This window comes from Ambystoma mexicanum, chromosome 14, assembly GCF_040938575.1.
Source record: "Ambystoma mexicanum isolate Mex_15411 chromosome 14, UKY_AmexF1_1, whole genome shotgun sequence".
Classification (NCBI taxonomy): domain Eukaryota; kingdom Metazoa; phylum Chordata; class Amphibia; order Caudata; family Ambystomatidae; genus Ambystoma; species Ambystoma mexicanum.
In genome coordinates this window covers 620,646,974-620,665,690 of record NC_090940.1, presented here as the reverse complement: position 1 = coordinate 620,665,690, position 18,717 = coordinate 620,646,974, and the positions used below count along the sequence as shown (strand labels likewise).

General features: G+C 44.9%; 1 protein-coding gene across 1 annotated transcript in view; it reads right to left on the bottom strand.

Moving 5' to 3' along the window:
* The window catches only part of TMEM260 (transmembrane protein 260), a 374,961-nt gene that overhangs the window by 132,890 nt on the left and 223,354 nt on the right, over positions 1–18,717 (bottom strand). The window contains exons 10-11 of the mRNA XM_069638070.1: positions 18,528–18,700; positions 9,358–9,529 (exon numbers count right to left, since the gene is read on the bottom strand). Of these exons, the coding sequence (XP_069494171.1) occupies positions 9,358–9,529; positions 18,528–18,700 (345 nt within the window). The remainder of the gene's footprint in view (positions 1–9,357; positions 9,530–18,527; positions 18,701–18,717) is intronic.

Below are 18,717 nucleotides of genomic sequence, written 5' to 3'. Positions count from 1 at the left end.
GTAGTCCTGCAACAACATTCTGAAAGGAGAACCTTTTTTAGCAATCATGGCCGGAGGTAACAGTTGTGAAGGACGCCTCACTCACGGGTTGGGGAGCCAAACCAACGATCTGACAATCGGCGGTCGTTGGTCTCCATCGGAGTCCAAACTACATATCAATCTTTTGGATCTGAGGGCAATCAGACTAGAGCTGAAGGCCTTTGTACCCTCTGTACACGGAAAGAATGTCCTGATAATGACGGATAACACAGTGGCAAAGTACTACCTCAACAAGAGAGGAGGTGTAGGTTCACTACTACTGTTCAGAGAGGCAATGAAGCTCTGGTACTGGCCAATTCAAGAAGGACTCTCCCTGTCGGCAGTTCACCTAGCCAGAGAGGAGAACACGGCGGAAGACGCTCTGAGCAGGCAGAGCACAGTAACCCACAAGTGGGAACTAGCTCAGGAAATCCTTCAAGGATTCTTCACCCTTTGGGGAACCCCGCAAGTGGATCTGTTCGTGACCTGTGCCAACCGTAAGTGCAAGCTATTCTCCTCCAGGGAATTTCCCCCAAGAGGAGCTCTACGAGATGCATTTGTGGTGGACTAGGAGTTTCCGCTTCTGTACACGTCTCCTCCAGTCCCAGTCATTCCTCACGTGATCAAGAGGTTGAGAAAGTTTGGGAAATCCATGATCCTAATGGCCTCGAATTGGGCCAGGGGGGCATGGTACTCGGACCTGTCCATCTGCCTCTGATACGTCTTCCACAAAGAGAGGACCTTCTCTCGTGAGTGGAGTGTCAGGTTCTCCATCCAGAGGTCAAAATACTCAGCCTCCATGACTGTTTTCTGAGAGGCTGGGGTACAAGGACTGGGACCTCCCCCGAAGACGTAATGAAGATTTTGCTTTAGGCCAGAGGGCTAGCAACAAAATCCTTATACCGCCGTCATTGGAACAAGCTCAGCAGCTGGTCTAGGGATAAGAATGTGGATCCATTTCAGTGCGATACACCCACAGTGTTATCTTTTCTACTTCACTTAGCAAATCTGGGGCTCCAGATCACAACAATTAAAGGTTATCTAAAAGCGCTCATCAGAGGAAACCTCATACACGTACTTTAAAATCCCTTTCATCATTCAGTTTCTTAAAGGACTCACTAATGTGTTTCCTCCTCCGTTTCAGGTCCCCGTTTGGGGTTTAAATCTTAAAATTCTTAACATGCATTCCTTTTGAACCCGTGCATTAACACTAAAAACTGTTCTGCTTGTTGCAATCGAATCTGCCCGCAAGGTGAGCTTATTGCAAGCACTGTCTTGTAAACCTCCATATAAGGTCTACCATAAGGATAAAGTTATTCTTAAAGTAAGACCATTGTTTCTTCCAAAAATAGTCTCTGACTCCCATTTGTCCCAAAAGATAGTTTTACCAACTTTCTATCCCCCTCCTCATCCTGGAAAGGAGGAGGTGAGGTTACATAGACTGGACCGTAGGAGGGCTCTCAGTTTTTATATCTCGCGAATGTCAACAATTCGCCAGGACAACCAATTATTCATCGGATACACAGGTCATAAATTGGGGTTAGCAATAACAAAAACGACTCCCGATGGCTTATTCTGGCTATCCAAGAATGCTATAGACTGGCTAGTAAAGATCCCCCACAGGGTCTAAGAGCTCACTCAACCATGGCTACTTCTTCCGCTCTTCAGAGAGGAGTACCTATTAAAGACATTTGTGTGGCAGCCACTTGGTCTACCATGCACACGTTTGTGAAACATTACTCCCTGGACACTTCTTCGATTCAAGACTAAGCTTTTGGGAAAGCTGTCTTGCACTCAGTCCATGATAACTGCTAAAGGCAGATCTAAATTCTTTTCCCACCTCCAAGACTATTACTGCTTTGGGAAGCTATCAAAGATGAGGTATATGTAAGAGGACACAACTCATTTGAAGAACAAGTTACTCACTACTGGTAACATTCTTTCGATTGAATGTTCCTCCCACGTATTCCTCATCACCCCTCCCAACCTACACCGCTGCATAATTTATGTGATTTACACTCTGAGTCTTCTAAAGTCTAAGGAGGCGCTAGTAATTCCTCTTAACACGGAAAAACAAAAACTGAAGCCAACAGGCGCTGCGCGTACTACATATACTGCGGATGACGTCGATCATCGGTCGAAGGCCTTCGAGGGACATTGAGTCATCGACGCTAGCGCACAGCGCCCTCTGACGGGAATTTATTTTTCCGAAGCAGCTTTTAAGCTGGAAGATAATTATCAAAGATGAGGAATACGTGGGAGGAACATCCAATCGAAAGAACGATACCAGGGGTAAGTAACTTGGTTCATCTGCCATCTTGAAAGCAGTATTTCCTCAGTGACCCTTTCCTGTGTTTCATGTGATGTGCTGAGATCGCTTGCTTCCCAGTGTACGAATTCAATACTGGAAAAACACACTCAGTAACCTTTTTACAATCTACTGAATAGTTTCAATAATCTGTGTCCTTAGGGAAATGACAACATTCTATCCTTAGCAAACTCTCTGTCAGGAGAGACACATTTTTATTATAGTAAAAAATTGGTATGTTAAAGACAACGTAATAATATTAACATTAGTATATTTATTAGTGTAACATAGATAATATGCAAAATGTTTAAATCAATAAGTGACATTACAAGATAATATTGCAATTGCTATTCTTATTAGGTTGAACATATTGCAACACAAGCTACTGCAACTTTTTTCCCCTCTGATATAAACCCAAGGCAAAAAACACTAGGTTTTATCCATTTTATCCACTTAAATACTTGACCTATTATTGATTTTTACTTGATGTTCCACACAAAGTTTCAATGATACTGCAAAACAGCCTACCAGTGTCTAGAGACTATTTACTGGAAATGTTATCTCTTAAAGAGAAAGACACCTTTTCTTATGCTGGAGGTTTGTTTAAAGAGCTGCAATTTCTTTCAATGGGAGGCCTTATTATCAGTTGGGTTTCACCGCAGCTTGTGTAGAGATTGGGCTTCCAGGACTAAACCGCCATAGTGGTTTGTGTCGTCTTACTGTTGATACCATGGTTTCCTTACAGGCACAGGGGATCACAGTTCAAGGGAGTTTATTGAACTTTAAAAAAGGGTTTGAAAAACCAGTATCTAACCCTAAATCTACAGATGGGAGCAAGCTATGACCATCAAATAATAATAACGCAGTCCTCGTAGTGTCTTGTCAAAATAAAAGGGCCTATACTAATAAAACAATTGCCGATCCTTACCTCTAAATACAAATAGTGCAGGAAACAGTGATACAAAAAAGAAAGAAGTGTTCACAAAATTATCGGTCAGGATGTTCAGGCCATTGGCCTGCCTTCCCCACGTTTTCAGCACTGGACAAGGCTGTACACTCGAGCCCAGCAGAGTCTCTGGCTTATCTAGCACAAGGATATAGTTCAAGCATTAGCATCAGGGCCTTCCGTGCCCCAGTCTCTTTGCCTTTCAAAGTCTCTTCATTCAGAGGGTCTGATGTGACAAACAAACTATGTTATTTTCCTTAACTTTCTGATTGTCACAAGTACTTCTCAGGTGATTCGTAATTCACCTCGGATCCCCCTCAGCCGGGCTCAGATCCTTTCAACACAATGTTCGTACTCTATTTATGTATTTGATTTCTCGTAAAGTATTCTTTCTCAGGTGACTCACGGTTCACCCCGGATTCCCCCTCAGTCAGGCTCAGATTCCTTTTAACGCAATGTTAATAACTTTACACAAACTTGCTTTAACCAAAAAGCTTTTAGCTGATCTCCCTCAGCCGGGCTCAGACCAACTTCCTACACGATTTAATCAACTATCGAAGACTTTCGAATGTGCACTGGGTTTTTGCTTGACCCGTTGCAGGACCACTTCATGTTCACAATTTTTTGTCACATTTGCCACCTTTCAGCTGGATACCTAATAGAGACTTTCGAATGAGCACCCACGTGGAGCCGGACCACTCTGTCTACGGTATAGTATCTTGGCTTCAAATTTCAATCACTCATCTACTGGTTTAACTGGTTTAATTGTGCTTGCGCCGCTTGCCACATATGCTTCATACACTTTTCTCTTCAGTTTTCACTATACAATGTTGCCGCTTGCAACCTTGGCTTCAACGCAGACCGGTCTGGTATCAATCTCCCCAACTCACCGGCTGTGCTGACTTCACTGACTTCACTGGCGCTGCTTTGTTGTAGGAGCCAAGGACAGTACCACAGCGGCAACAATTCTCCCCGCCTTGACTACAGATGCGGGAGAGCCCGGGGTACCTCTGACACACAATGCAGGACTCCTCAGTCTTGATTCTATTTCTTATTTTAAAGGTTCAAACAGTCTTTCATTGAAAAAGTTAAGGGCGCATCCCTCCTTGCAATCCTCAACCGTCTTGCCGTCTTTCGCCTTGTATTAAACTGCCATATTGGAACTGCTGCTTCCTCCTGTGCAATGCCTTGCTTCTCTCCTTTCTCCCCAAATGTTCTTAGGGTTCTCTTTCCTCAGTGTTCACACACAGGTCTTCACCCCCCCCCCTCACCCCCCAGTCGGGCTCAAACCCCTCTACATTTTCAAAGTGTAAAGTTTTGGACTCGAAGTCCCATAACGCACCTCTGGATATTTTGCTCACACTTCCCCAGCTCCCCAAAATGGCATTCTCATAGTTTGGGAGCATCAGGAGCAAAAAAGGATCTTTGGCTTGAGGTCAGAGGCCTGGACTCTTGGGTTTGGCCCAGGGGAGGAGCTCTGATGTGGGTGCCACCAGGTAACCCCAGCTGCCCCTAGTTTGGCTTCCTGGAGATACAGCTTCCACTCCACACGGCAGCCTCCCCTGTGCTCACCAGTACAGTGTCTAAGCAGTTTTTCCTCCTCCAGGCCTTACAGGGTTTCTCTGGCAACAATGGTCTCCCTCTGGCGTATTGGCATCCTTCAGCATCCCCAGCTCGCTCAAAATGCTGTTTCTGGCTGCTGCTTTTAAACTCCCAGCTAGCGTTCATTGGAGTCAGGTGTGAGTAGTTGTCCCTGCCTGACCTCATTATTGGGACAACATGGAGACTGCCGATAGGAATCCATTGCCCATGGATTCCTTTGGGTAATCCTCGTGACTCCCATCTGCCTCTTCTTCGTCCCGGTCCTTGTGTGTTTCGATAGGGGAATGGGATTATGGGACTTGTAGTGTTCTACAAAAAAAGGGATAAAGACGTTGTAGATTTCTGCCAGGAAAAGGGGTTTGAATGTAGGGTTGTTGAAAAATGGCTTTAGAGGAAAGAGAGTTAAAACACATGTTGGAATTTAGGGATGGTCTTTGTTTTCTCTGATGGTTTTTCCTTTTCCTTACGAAAGGTACTGTGGTATGATGGAACTGTGTTGACAATATCCCATGACAACTGAGGGGATGTCGGGTTGGGGTGTATTGGAACGGGAGGAATACCATGTCTCGTCTGAGAGTGTGTCTCTGATAGTATCCAAGGACCCCCTGCCCAAGTGATCCTCGCTCATCTGCCCTCAGGGCTGGGATCCAAGAGCGATAGCCCTCCCCTGGCCCTCTGAACAAAGGATCCCTGGGAATAGCCTGGGAGAAACGCCTCTGGTTTCTCACAACTGATAGATTGGAGAGGGCCTAGATCTTGGACAGGCTTGCAGTGAGGCACTGTGACTGCCCCAAGCATATGACAGGCCAAGCTAAGGTGACCAGGGAATTCTTCCCCATATTAGCCCCCACCCCAATGTTCACTGGTTCAGGGACCACCCGGCCCACTGAGTCACCTCCTTGGTGTGCCCAGAACCAGGAATTATAAAAAAAGATGAAAGACCCAGTGGAAAAAAGCTGGAATGCATGTTGTAGCAAGATGATAGAGGGTTAGAGAGAATGCAGCATGGTGGATTTGGTAATGACAAACTACTGAGACTCCATCACATTGAATGCTCAAAACGTTAGTCAACAGAACGGTCAGAAAACAGATAGAACCCGAATAGCATGGTGAAATTTGTGTTGAACACAGCTACTAGTGAATCATACAGAGCCAACCTTTATATTGGAAGAACCAGTGGACTGACTGACCACTGAACAAAGCGCGCCAGAACTGTCTATCGTAAATTGTAGTGAACAGAACCAGTGCACTTTGAAACAGAAAATGTTACATGCTAGAACTTGAAATGAACATAGCTACCAATTAACTGCAACAGAATCAACACTGTGTGGTGGAACAGCTAGGGAAAAATGACACTAAGAATACTGCATGCTGAATTAGGTAGTGAATGAAAAGATTGTTGAACGGGTAGAGAACCAACAGGGCAGGATGGAACTTCCCATGACCAGAACTAGCAATGAACTGAGATAAAGAGATCCTGGGGAAGGACACTCAGCCAATCAGGTGGCTGGAACAGCGGGCGAGAATACACAGTGTATGCCTGCTGTTTCCAGCCAGCTGAGGCCCTTCACTGCGTAGCGACATCTTTTTATTTTTAATGTGAGAAGGCAACAGGTAGCCTCTCCCCCGAACAGAAAACATACCCTTTTCCTACTCCTCTTTTGCCCTCCGCCCCAGCTTATGTGCTGGACTGGCACTCCTATCGCCCACTGCCGCCATGGAAATTGAAAAGGGACGATGTCCCTTTTCAAATGGCGGCAGCCATCTTTTTTTTCGCTCAGGAGATTGTGTTTGCACAATAGCGTTGAGCCATCTTCCAAGAGAAAAAAAACTATTTGCACACAGCAAATCCCGGGATGTGAATAGCAATCACAACCCAGCTGGAGGGCGTACAGGCCGGTAAGGGCCCCCAGCCCTCACTGAGGCACGGGCGGCAGCTATTTACCGGCCATTTACACCCCCAATTGGGGCATGTTTGCTACATTCTGGAGCTTAGAATACATTGAGCGCCTTCAAACAAACATAATTATTAGACTGTGTCCAAAAAACGGCACAAAGTGGCATCGACCAGGTGGGCATTCAGCACCTTTTACTGGTGATGAGGGTAATTGTTTATTTGTAAAGCACTTATACACAAGTGAAGTGCTTCAAAGTGCTTCAAGGTGGGAAGGGAACAAGGGATTAGTCGTCATTCTTAGGCCTTGAAGATTCTGAATGATCTAACAACAACAACTGGGTTAAGTGCAGAAGTGGTGGCCCCTCTCATGGAGAATATTGCAGTAGTGCCAAGCAAAGTGCAGAGGCCCGGAGGCAAGTGCAGGACTGGCGGGGGAGCCTAGGACCTGTAGGGCTCTAGAGGTGCACCAGGCGACCAGTCAGCGAGCTGAGCAGGTTGGGAAAGAGGGAAAGAAGCGAGGAGAGGGGAGGCTAGAAGGTGGAAGGGGGAGAGAAAGAGGAAGAAAAGAGTAAGGCCTTGAGGAGTTTCTGGAACTTAAGGAGGTCTGGCTCAAGGCAGAGAGAGGCAGGGAGGATGTTCCAGAGGGAGGCACCTGCAGAGGAGAAGGATCTACCCCCAAATCTGTTTGGAAAAACGGCTCACTCGAGAAAAGGTAGAGTACCTCTGAGGAGGTGCAGCTGGTAGTGAGATTTTTTGGACATGTCCGAGATGTGAGAAGAGAAGGAGAGTAGAGTCAAAGATGACAACCAGATTTCTTGCCTCACCGTTGGGTGGGGGTGCAGGACCAAGGGAGGCCGGCCAGAGTGAGAGTGGGAAAGTAGGAGTGGGGGTCACAATGAGGACGATCTTGGCTTTGCTCGCATTAAGGCAGAGATCATTAGCAGGACACCAGAACTGAATTGCGCACAGACAGTCTGGAATGAGCGACGAGGAAGAAGAGGCAGAGGGAAGCCTGAAAGAGATCTGTGTATCATCCTCATAACACTAAAGGTTGGAGGTGAAGCTGGGCCAAAGGGGCCATGTAAATGTTGAAAAACCAGGGGGATAGATTAGAATTCTGGGGTACACCACAAGTAGAGAGTGACAGCGGAGAGAAAGGACCCAAGTTCCACCTGGGAAGGACGGTCAGAGAGAAAGGACGCAAACCACGCCAGGGCCTGGTCTGTGATGCTCAAGGTATCACACAGACGGGTGATAAGGATGTTGTGCTTTACTGTAGCAAAAGCAGAGGAGAGATCAAGGAGAATGAGGACAGAAGGACAGTTAGGGTCAAGGTTTGAGAGCAGGTCTTCACGAGTGTTCAGAAAAGCCGTTTCATGCCTCTGGATGCTCTGAAGCCAGACTGATGGTCATGGAGATAACCAACATATATGTGGTGTGGGGGAGGAGGGGAGCTGAGAGATAGCCAACTTCTCCAGGAGTTTGCCCAGGAAAGAAATGATGGAGATCGGGCGATAGTTGTACAGAATAGAAGGGTCGGCAGAGGGTTTTCTGAGTAGAGGGTGTACAATGGAATGCTTGAGAGAAGTGGGGAAAACTCCAGTGGGGAAGAAGAGGTTGCCGAGGTCTGCCAAGGCTGGGGTCAATGTTGTCTTTGATGGTTTTGGAGAGGCAAGGGTCCACCTGTTCGTAAGAGGCTTTCATAGACTGGACTTGTCTAGAAACCTCCTCAGGTGTGACAGGGGAGAGGGAGGAGAGAAGAGGGGGCGTGGTGGGGTGGCCCAGGAGATGGTGGTGTATGAGTGGGTGAGGAGAATAGAGAGGACACAATGTCCTGTGTTTTTGCTGTGAAATGTGCAGCCAGGGCCCCGCAGAGGTCCTGGGTGGGTGCAATAGAAGATGAGGCTGCAGTAGGGTTGGCCAGCTCCTTACAGACTTTGAAAAGTTTGGCCGTGTTGTTAGATGCCGCGGAGATGCAGGCTTGAATATTGACTCTTTTCTTGACCCAGATGCAGAGTCTACATTGCCCTTGCAGAAGGCGACAGGCCAGTTTATCAGAGGGTGCACCTGAAGATCCCCATTTCCGTACCGCTGCCCTGCACTTGCGTTTAAGGTCCGCTAAATCAGAGACGTACCAATAGTTGCACTTTTTGGGAGGCTTCAGACGGACCTTCATGACAGGGGAAAGGATGTCGAGAGTATTGGAGATGGAAAGGTGAAAGTTAGAGAGGGCTGTGTTTGGGTGGCAGTCAGCCGCAGGAGTAGGCGGAGGGTGTCTCTGCAGAGTAAAGGTAGACAGGTGCCCAAATCATCTGGCTAGTGGAGTCACCATATTTGTGGCCTGATTTGCGATTTGGCATGCTCCAAGATGGCAGAGAGGCTGCCATCTTGGAGCAGACGTGGAGCGAATAACAACATCAATAAAACCACATGAAAGCAGTTAGCACATTTTTATTTAAGTCACTTAAGTTGATGTCAGGAAGGTTGCTCCTCTTATAAAATATTCTTTATGTGTATGCCATATTGAAACTTGATGAAGAAAAAAATGTAATTGCCCTGAAATGTTGACAAAAACTCATTACCTACCTCTTGATCCACTAAAGAAACATCAGACCGCATCCCCTCGCAGAAGTGAAGATATCGCAGCGAGTTCCCAGGTAGGTCTCCCCTTAGCAAGATTATGGCACTTGGTGGCACAGAGGATAGAAGGTTTCGTGCAAAGGCATCTACCACATAATTGTTGCTGTTGTCACAGTCGCTTAAAAGATGAAGAAGGTAAATGTGATGTAATATCTGGCGTGCACAAGATGTACAATAGTATTGTTTTGGCAGTTCGTAAAACAAACTAAGAAACACGCAATTAAGATGTACAACTAAACAGAGAGTAGAATAAGGTTAAATAAATCAATAGTTTTGAGTCTTGTACGGGGTGGGTTGCAAAACATCCTTGAGGGAGGTCCTGTGCAATGGAAGTAACTGCATATAATGGCAAAGTTGAGATCTGGTGGTGGTTAATGTGATACTTGGGCTCTTCATAGAGCTTCTACAGGAGAAACGTTATTACATGTAGTATATTAAGGATCTCCTATTGTACAATATTTTCTTATCCTCTCATGCAAGCATTTTTCAAAAGCATCTTAACCTTTCTAGATATTTAAGAAACCTCAGAACCTGGAACTCAAAAGTATTGTTTACTCTGGCAAATAACATGAATACTGCTTGGTCCTTCGGCTGGCTTCGTAAGCATACCCCTGGCGCATTCCATTCCCTTTCTTTGGGTATTCTTTAGAACATATCCAGGAGGTTTTTGTTCTTAAATCCTGATGAGCATGACATTGCCTAATAACACCATGTATCAACATTTCCATCAAGCTTCAACGTGTTTCCATTACCATCTAAAAATCTAATTTAATGTATTTTATCTTTAGTAGTATATTTGGTGTAAGGTTGCTTGGAAACTAATTCACAATAATAACATTTCAAAAATTAAAAACAATACTGTGTTTGTATTGTGAAACAATATTTCACTTAAAAATATGTTCCAACATAGTATTAAAATACATTTTGCTAAATTAGTATGCTCATAACGGGGAACAGCATGCAGCAATTCGGCCCACTGGTAATACTTGATATGTGGGACAGACCATATTATTGTTTAGTATTTAGCAGATTTATTTGGGCAGCACAATCGCAATTAAAATTAATGTCACTATTTTAATTCCATTAATTCAACTGACAATCTAGACCTTTTTGGTTATAATTTGTTTAAGCAGAGGAGGAACATTCATATAACGCTGATGTGCTAAGGCACTTGCAACAATTATTCATTAACACCTTCAAGTATTTCCTAAGATGCAGGGACGAAAAGGCTTATGAAATCACATATTTAATTTCTTTATGTCATCTCCTAAAAGATATCTACGTATTTTGATTTTTGCTTTTCGAACTTAAATTCAACTACTGTTAAAAAGTGGAATATTATTTTCATCACAATTATGAAATGAAAATATGCAACTGCTAGATATATAGCAGAATGTCTAATACATGGAAACAACAAAAATGCATGTATTTCATCAGAATCGCTAAGATTGAGAAGATGGATATGAATATTACAGCTTCATAAACAATGCAAGTAGCATACTGGGTTCCTACAATATATAAATTGTCTACAAGTTGCAATATGCTCTTAAATGATCCAAAATAAATAAGCAAGCACATACTTTAAAGCAATATAGGCCAGTATTATCACAAAACCGTTAATCCTTATTTTATTAAACAAACCATGTTCATAGATTCTATACATTATGTTCTTATTTGGTTCTCTTCATGCACTGGAACTGGTTACAACAGTTTCAACATTTTTGGTGATTAAACTATGCAAACATTCAAAAATGCCTAAATGGTAGACCTTCGACCCAGGGGACGTCAATGTTTTTAATAAATGTATCATTGAGTGTATTTCTTGAACTAACAGTTCCCAGTAAAGTGTATTAGGTTATGGTGTCTCAGATCTCATCAATTTTATGGATTTTGAGTTGTGTTTTTATCTATAAAACGAAATGTCATCATTTGATTATCCTGTCCATAGTCCCTCTGAAGGAAAATGAGAGTGGTTTAACTATTAACACCAGGTTTTACCAGAATCATAGCTCAGTCAGTTAAGCTCTGGCTTCAGAGATCTCTGCACAACTTGAAGTCACAGGTTTGAAGTACAGCAGGGCCATGTTAGCCCTCTCTCCTACTGTAAATTGAGTAACAATGCATGAATAATAATCACACCTATTCTTACAAGGCTTGTAAGCAGTTGTTTCCAACAGGAAGTGCCAACATGATATTTTCATTACAACATTCCTCATTTAACCATAGAAAAAGCTGAATATGGTATCCAAAGAGGCACATGAAACCACTCTGTTATCCAACGTCCCACAATCTTATGGACGAGGTAGGCTGGCAGCTGCAAAAAAATGCTATGACCCAAATCTCATTCTGATGCATGGATAAGGGTAATGTGCTATGCAGAGCGTGGATAGTAATCTTGTTTATTTTAATCACTTTCAACATTGCATGGAGGTCTGCCATTGGACTCGGGGGTCCTACTATTGAATGAGATACCTCCTGGCTTGAACACCTAATCCCAGAAATTCACATCCTGTATCCCATGTGCATTTTTAAAAAGAATGAGTTACTTCTATATTCAGATTTATTTTAGGAACGATTATAACATCAGACCCTAAATGTCAGAATTAATAATTCTATCTTAGAATGGATTGTGTCCTCCCACATATTCCTCATTTTATTATAAATATCTCTCCAGCTTTGCTGCTTTGTAATTTTTTTTCTTCAACAGAGGGCGCTCTATGCAGTGTTGTTGAGTCGATGTTCCTCGAGGGCCTTCGTTCGACATCATCATCATCAGTATAAGTAGCGCATGCAACGCCCGTTGGCTTCAGTTCTGTTATTCCGAGCTAACGCTTCCAGTGAATTACGGCGCGCTTCAGTAAAAGATTTTTATTAGAAAATGTCTTCTTCGACTCCATCGATGCCCAAGTCGGGTTTCAAAAAGTGGCAGGACTGCTGGTCGATAATGTCGATTACCGACCCCCACTGCGTGTGTCTGTGGTGTCTGGGCTCCGTGTACCATGCCGCCGACTGTGGATCCTGTTAGGCGATGACCGAGAGGGCTCTCAGGGAGCATAGAGGTAAACGGTCAGTGGGGAGGTTATCGTCAAAGTCATCTTGGAAGAGGGAGAAAAAGACTGATGAGTCGAGGGATTCTTCCTGATGGACTCCATCGATGCCCAAGTCGGGTTTCAAAAAGTGCCAGGACTGCTGGTCGATAATGTCGATTACCGACCCCCACTGCGTGTGTCTGTGGTGTCTGGGCTCCGTGTACCATGCCGCCGACTGTGGATCCTGTTAGGCGATGACCGAGAGGGCTCTCAGGGAGCATAGAGGTAAAGGGTCAGTGGGGAGGTTATCGTCAAAGTCATCTTGGAAGAGGGAGAAAAAGACTGATGAGTCGAGGGATTCTTCCTGATGGAAAAAATCAAAAAGGTCCCGATCGAGGAGTCATTCGCGCAACTCTTCGTCTTCTTCCTCTAAGAAGGCCAAGAAGAGGCGCCATAAGTCACCTCGACCTCCAGCGATTGCTCATCGGAGGTAAGCAGGTGCCCTATGAAATCCGATTCCCCTGCTAAGTGGGACGCATTTTGTAGTAATATAATGTGAATATTCGAGAATGCGGCCTCGACTCCCTCGAATGAAAAGCAAAGGAGCTGTGCCCCAGTTGCTCCGCATAAGGACGACAAGGGAAAGTTGAAGACTAAATCTTCGAAGCTGAGCTTAAAGCCGGTGTCACAGTGAGATAGTTCTCGATCCGACAAAATTTTTTTCAAGAGCTTCCACGAGTTGAGAACTGAGTCCAACTATGCTTTCGTCAAAGAAGCACAAGGCATTGAAAACTTTGACGTCTTCGATGACCCTGTCATCGACACCGAAATCGAGGTAGACGCCAACTAAAACGGCACCAATTTCGAAGCAGTCTTCGACGACTACTTCGACATTGTCGAAGCCGTTGACAGTACAAGACAAGGTTTACAATCCTTTACCTAAAAAATACTATTTTAAGTCTCTGTCAGCTATATATGAGGAAGTCTAACCCTCTAATGACAATGCACTAACTTTTGGTCTACAGTTTGGTACCCCCAATATGCCACAGGAACTTATATCTGCTGAGTCCAGGCTAAGAGATTTGTATGATAATCTCCAGTCAGCTAGTAGCTTGGATACCTAGCCAGAGTTAGAGTTTTGCAGGCCTGACCCCTCCGAGCATGTTGACTAATCGTACAGAAAACTGATGGGGGGGTTATTGAATTTATGGGATGGAGTAAGACTACCATATCGTTCGAGCAAGATGATATGACTAACATCTTGGACCGGAGTCCTCAGAAAGACCCAATTTTACCTTTCCACATGGCACTACAGACAAAGGTCTCCCCTAATTGGGAGACCCCGGAAACTGCTGATGCAGTAAATAAAACCTTTGCAAGGACATGCAGACCTTCCAGCAGTGACCCGGAATATCTTACCAAGCATCCCACACCTGAAATCTTGGTGGTTCAGGTGGCTACGTCTACCAGGCAGTCAGCTTACCCATCCACCCCTCATGACAGGGATGACAAGAGAGTGGATGCCTGGGCGCGAAACGTTTTCACTCTGGGTAGTATGGCTTTGAAATCCACTAATGTGAATTGCACATTGTATAGATTTACGTTTACCCTGTGGGACTGTGTTGCTATGGCGGCTGATCACATCCCAGAAGTTGAAGAAAGAGACTGATTCCTGGCGATCATTAAAGATGGTAAGGAGGCAATGAATGAATGTCTCCAGTCAGGTTTGGATACTGCAGACAGCATCAACAGATCCATGGCTGCTAGCACGGTATTGCGCAGATTTGCGTGGTTGAGGAAGTCTGGGTTTGCACCAGATGTGCAGGCAAAAATACTCAACATGCCTTTTGACGGCTCAAGGTTGTTTGGCAGCAAGGCGGATGAGAGTTTGGAGAAGCTGCAGACCTCAAAGGCGACGGCTAAATCCCTTAGCGCCACCATTAGACAACCTCAACAACCCTATTCAGGCTCATCTTCTTGGTGGGATATGTCCTTTGGATTCTACTCCTCAATTGGAAGAGGAAGAGGACAAGCCGGTCAAAGGGGTCAGAGAAGATTCCCTCGTGGTGGACGAGGGAGAGGTGCTAAGTCAGCCCAAGCAGTGGCAACTTTACCCTCAGCCGCTGCTTCAGCTGCCGCTAAACCACTCTGAGGCCTTGACCCACAAGACCCCGGTCGGAGGTAGACTTTCCCAGTATCTGAATGAATGGCAGGGCATTACTTCAGATACTTGGGCATTGGAAACTGTGGCCCAAGGTTACTGTATTCCTTTTAAAAAAAAGGCCTCAGGATCATCCACTGAGAAACAACTCTGTCAAAATTCTGGATCCGCTCCTTGTGCAGGAAATCTTGACCCTGCTAGCGAAGGGTGCAATAGAACATGTACCTGTAGCGGAGAGGAACAAGGGTTGGTACTCACCGTATTTTGTTATCGCCAAAAAGGACCGAGGACTGAGATCCATCTTAGACTTAAGAAAAAGTTCCTCAGGAAGGATAAGTTGATAAGTTCTCAGCTCCTTCAGGCTCTCTAACTCCAAGACTGGTTGGTATTATTGGACCTTCAGGATGCTTACTTTCCAATCCATCTCCAGCATGAAAAGTACCTGAGGTTTGCGGTTCTCATTATCAGTTTTGAGTTCTGCCATTCAGGCTGATCTTCGCCCCAAGGGTTTTCACCAAGTTGATGGCAGTGAGTCTCAGGAGAGGGGGGAGTCTACCCCTACCTGGACGATTGGCTGATCAGTGCTCGTTCATTCAAAAAAGCCTGGGAACATCTCAGCGTAACCTGCCACTTGCTCCACAGACTGGACTTCTCCTTCAAGTACAAGAAGTCCCACATGATACCATCCCAAAGACTCCAATTTATTGGAGCAGTTCTGGATAATTCCTCGGGAAAAGCCTCGCCACCCGAGGTGAGAGCTCAACACATTCTGCAGATGGTTACCAAATTCCAGAGTGCTCAGTATCTTCCGGCCTTTGATTTTCTGAGGTTGCTGTGTCTCTTGGCATCTTGCATTTTCCTGGTGCCAGAGGCTCGCCTGAGAATGAGATCACTTCAGTGGGCTCTCAGGACTCACTGGTGCCAGTTCTCAGGCAAGATGTCGGATTACCTGCAAGTTTCGGGAAGAGTTGCTCAGGACATTCTGTGGTGGGCTTGCAAAGACAACATTCTCAAGGGAGAATCGTTTTGGCAATCATGGCCGGAGATAACGGTAGTGACGGATGCCTCACTCACGGGGTCGGGAGCCCAGAAAAACGATCTGACAATCAGCGGTCATTGGTCTCCATCGGAGTCCAAACTACATATCAACTTTTTGTAGCTTAGGGCGATCAGACTAGCGCTGAAAGCCTTTCTACCCTCTGTACAGGGAAAGAATGTCCTGATAATGACGGACAATATGGTGGCCATGTACTACCTCAACAATAGATGAGGTGTAGGGTGATTACCACTGTGCAGAGAGGCAATGCAGCTCTGGTTCTGGCCAATACAAGAAGGAATCTCTTTGTCGGCAGTTCACCTAGTCGGAGAGCAGAACACGGCGGCGGATGTCTCCCACGAGTGTGAACTAGGTCAGGAAGTCCTTCAAGAGACCTTCACCCTTTGGGGAACCGCTCAAGTGGATCTGTTCACAACCGGTGTCAATCGGAAGTGTGAACAGTACTGCTGCAGTGAATTTCCCACCAGAGCCCTAGGAGATGTGTCTGTTGTGGATTGGGAATTTCCACTCCTGTATGCGTTTCCTCCAGTCCCCATCCTTCCTCATGTGTTCAGGAGGTTGAGAACGTTCGGGAAATCCATGCTCCTGATTGCTCTGGGTTGGGCCAGCAGGACGTGGTACCCAGACCTTCTGCACATAACCATCTGCCCTCCAATTCGTCTTCCACAAAGAGGATCTTGTCTTGCAAGAGGAAGGTCGGTTTCTCCATCCAGAGGTCAAGCCACTCAGCCTTCACGCATAGTTTCTGAAAGGCTGAGATACAAGGATTGTGACCTCCCTGAGGACGTAATAGAGATTTTGCTTTCGGCCAGAAGGCCAGCAACTAAATCTTTGTACCGTTGGCATTGAAACAAGTTCAGCAACTGGTGCAGGGATAAGAATGTGGCTCTATTTCTATGTGACACACCTATGGTGCTTTCCTTTCTGTTACATTTAGCAAATCTGGGACTCCGGATTGGAACAACTAAGGGTTACCTAGCAGCGCTTTCCATTTTTAAGCGCTTCTCCGAGGAGGAATCATATTTTAAGATCCCTCCGATAGTCCAATTCTTGAAAGGCCTTGCTAATGTATACCCACCTATTCCATTTAATGTACCTATATGGGACCACAATCTTGTGTTAAAGTTTTTAATATGTATTGCCTTTGAGCCTTTACACTCATGTACTTTAAGACTCTTGACATTAAAAACCGTTTTGCTTATTGCAATAACGTCAGCCCACAGGGTAAGCGAGTTGCAGGCTGTTTCTTGCAAACCTCTTGATACGGTATTCCATAAAGACAAAGTTACTCTCAGGGAAAAGCCTTTTTTACTGAAGGTAGTCTCCGACTTCCACTTGTCACAGAATATTACCGTACCAACATTCTATCCACCTCCTCATCCAGGAAAGGAGGTGGAGACATAGACTGGAACCAAAAAGGGCTCTCAGTTTTTATATATCCAGAATGGCGAAATTTCGCCAAGATGACCAACTTTTTATCGGCTATACTGGTCCCAAATTGGCCCTTGCGGTTACTAAACAAACAATATCCAGATGGATCAACCTGGCTATTGGCGAATGCTACAGATTAGCGAGCTCATTCCACAAGGGGTATGCCAACCTCTGCTCTCTTCAAAAAGGTGTCCCAATCATGGATATTTGTTCAGCTGCCACTTGGTCGCCTATCCATCCATTCGTAAAACATTACTGTCTGGATTCATCTTCCAGTCAGGGAGGACTTTTTGCAAAAGCTATCCTCCATTCGGTCCATGATAAGATCTAAATTTAATTGGTACTCCCACCTCCAAATTATTACTGTTTTGGGAGTCTATCATAAGATGAGGAATGCGTGGGAGAACACAATCCATTCAAAGAACAAGTTACTTACCCCTGGTAATGTTCTTTCGATTAGATGTTCCTCCCACGTATTCCTCATCGTCCCTCCCAGCCTACTCCACCGTACAATTTACAGGTTATTACACTTTACGCTTTCTGTGAGCCTACGGTCTTGGGGACGCCTGGTAATTCTTCTTCAAAAGGGGAAAACAGATCTGAAGCCAACGGGCGCTGAATGTGCTATTTATACTGATGATAACGTTGAACGGAGGCTCTTGAGGGACATCAACTCGATGACACTGCATATAGCGCCGTCTGTTGAAAATACCTTCCGAAGCAGCAAAGCTGGAGAGATAGTTATCATAAGGTGAGGAGTACGTGGGAGGAACACCCAATCGAAAGAACGTTACCCAGGGTAAGTAACTTGTTCTTTTCACTACTATATTCTATTTATGTTAATAGTCTGCAATCTTAATTGACCCCATTTCACACAATCATAATTCAATTGTATCTATAGTCTAGTATTTAATTATTGTCTTCCTCTTTTATGAACAGAGTGTCCTTTCTCTTCTTTAGCCTCCCTTCTACTTATCCTCCCGCAAATACGGTCGGAAATGCCCTTTCCAGAGTTACCATATTTTATTAAGAACGTGTTGGTGCACCAACAATGCTTATATAACAGTGCCTTGGGTTCAACTACAACAAGGAAAGAGTTGCGTGACAGCGGTGTACAGGAACTCTTCTATGCCTCCTCCTCCATCCATTGCCTACTACTAATATGAACTCAATCTCTAGTAAGTCATTTCCCCAACCAATAGAACAACTGAAATATAATCGTAGTCTGCAGTTTGTATGTCAGTATTAACCTGTACATGGGAAAATGATGTAACACATTTCTAACACTGAACAGATAGCCTACCACTCTAGGAAGCTCTTTAGTTTGTGATACAAACACAGTAGGGTAACCAAGCGCAATTCGCAATATCAAGGCAAGAAATGTATTAAGCGCACCAGTTTTGCGATGACAAGTTTCAACTAAAATTCTAGAAATTACCTGTAATTGGAATGAAGTTGGTATGTTATGAAAAGTATAGCAGCAAACCCCTCCACATACTTCATCGCATAGGTTTCCTTCAATGCTTGCTCCACCAGGGAAGTTAGGGAGGCGAGTCCCACCCCGGCCAGGACGCAGACCACTGCATTGCTCTGCATCCAGAATCTCTCCACCTAAGGAACAAAAAGGG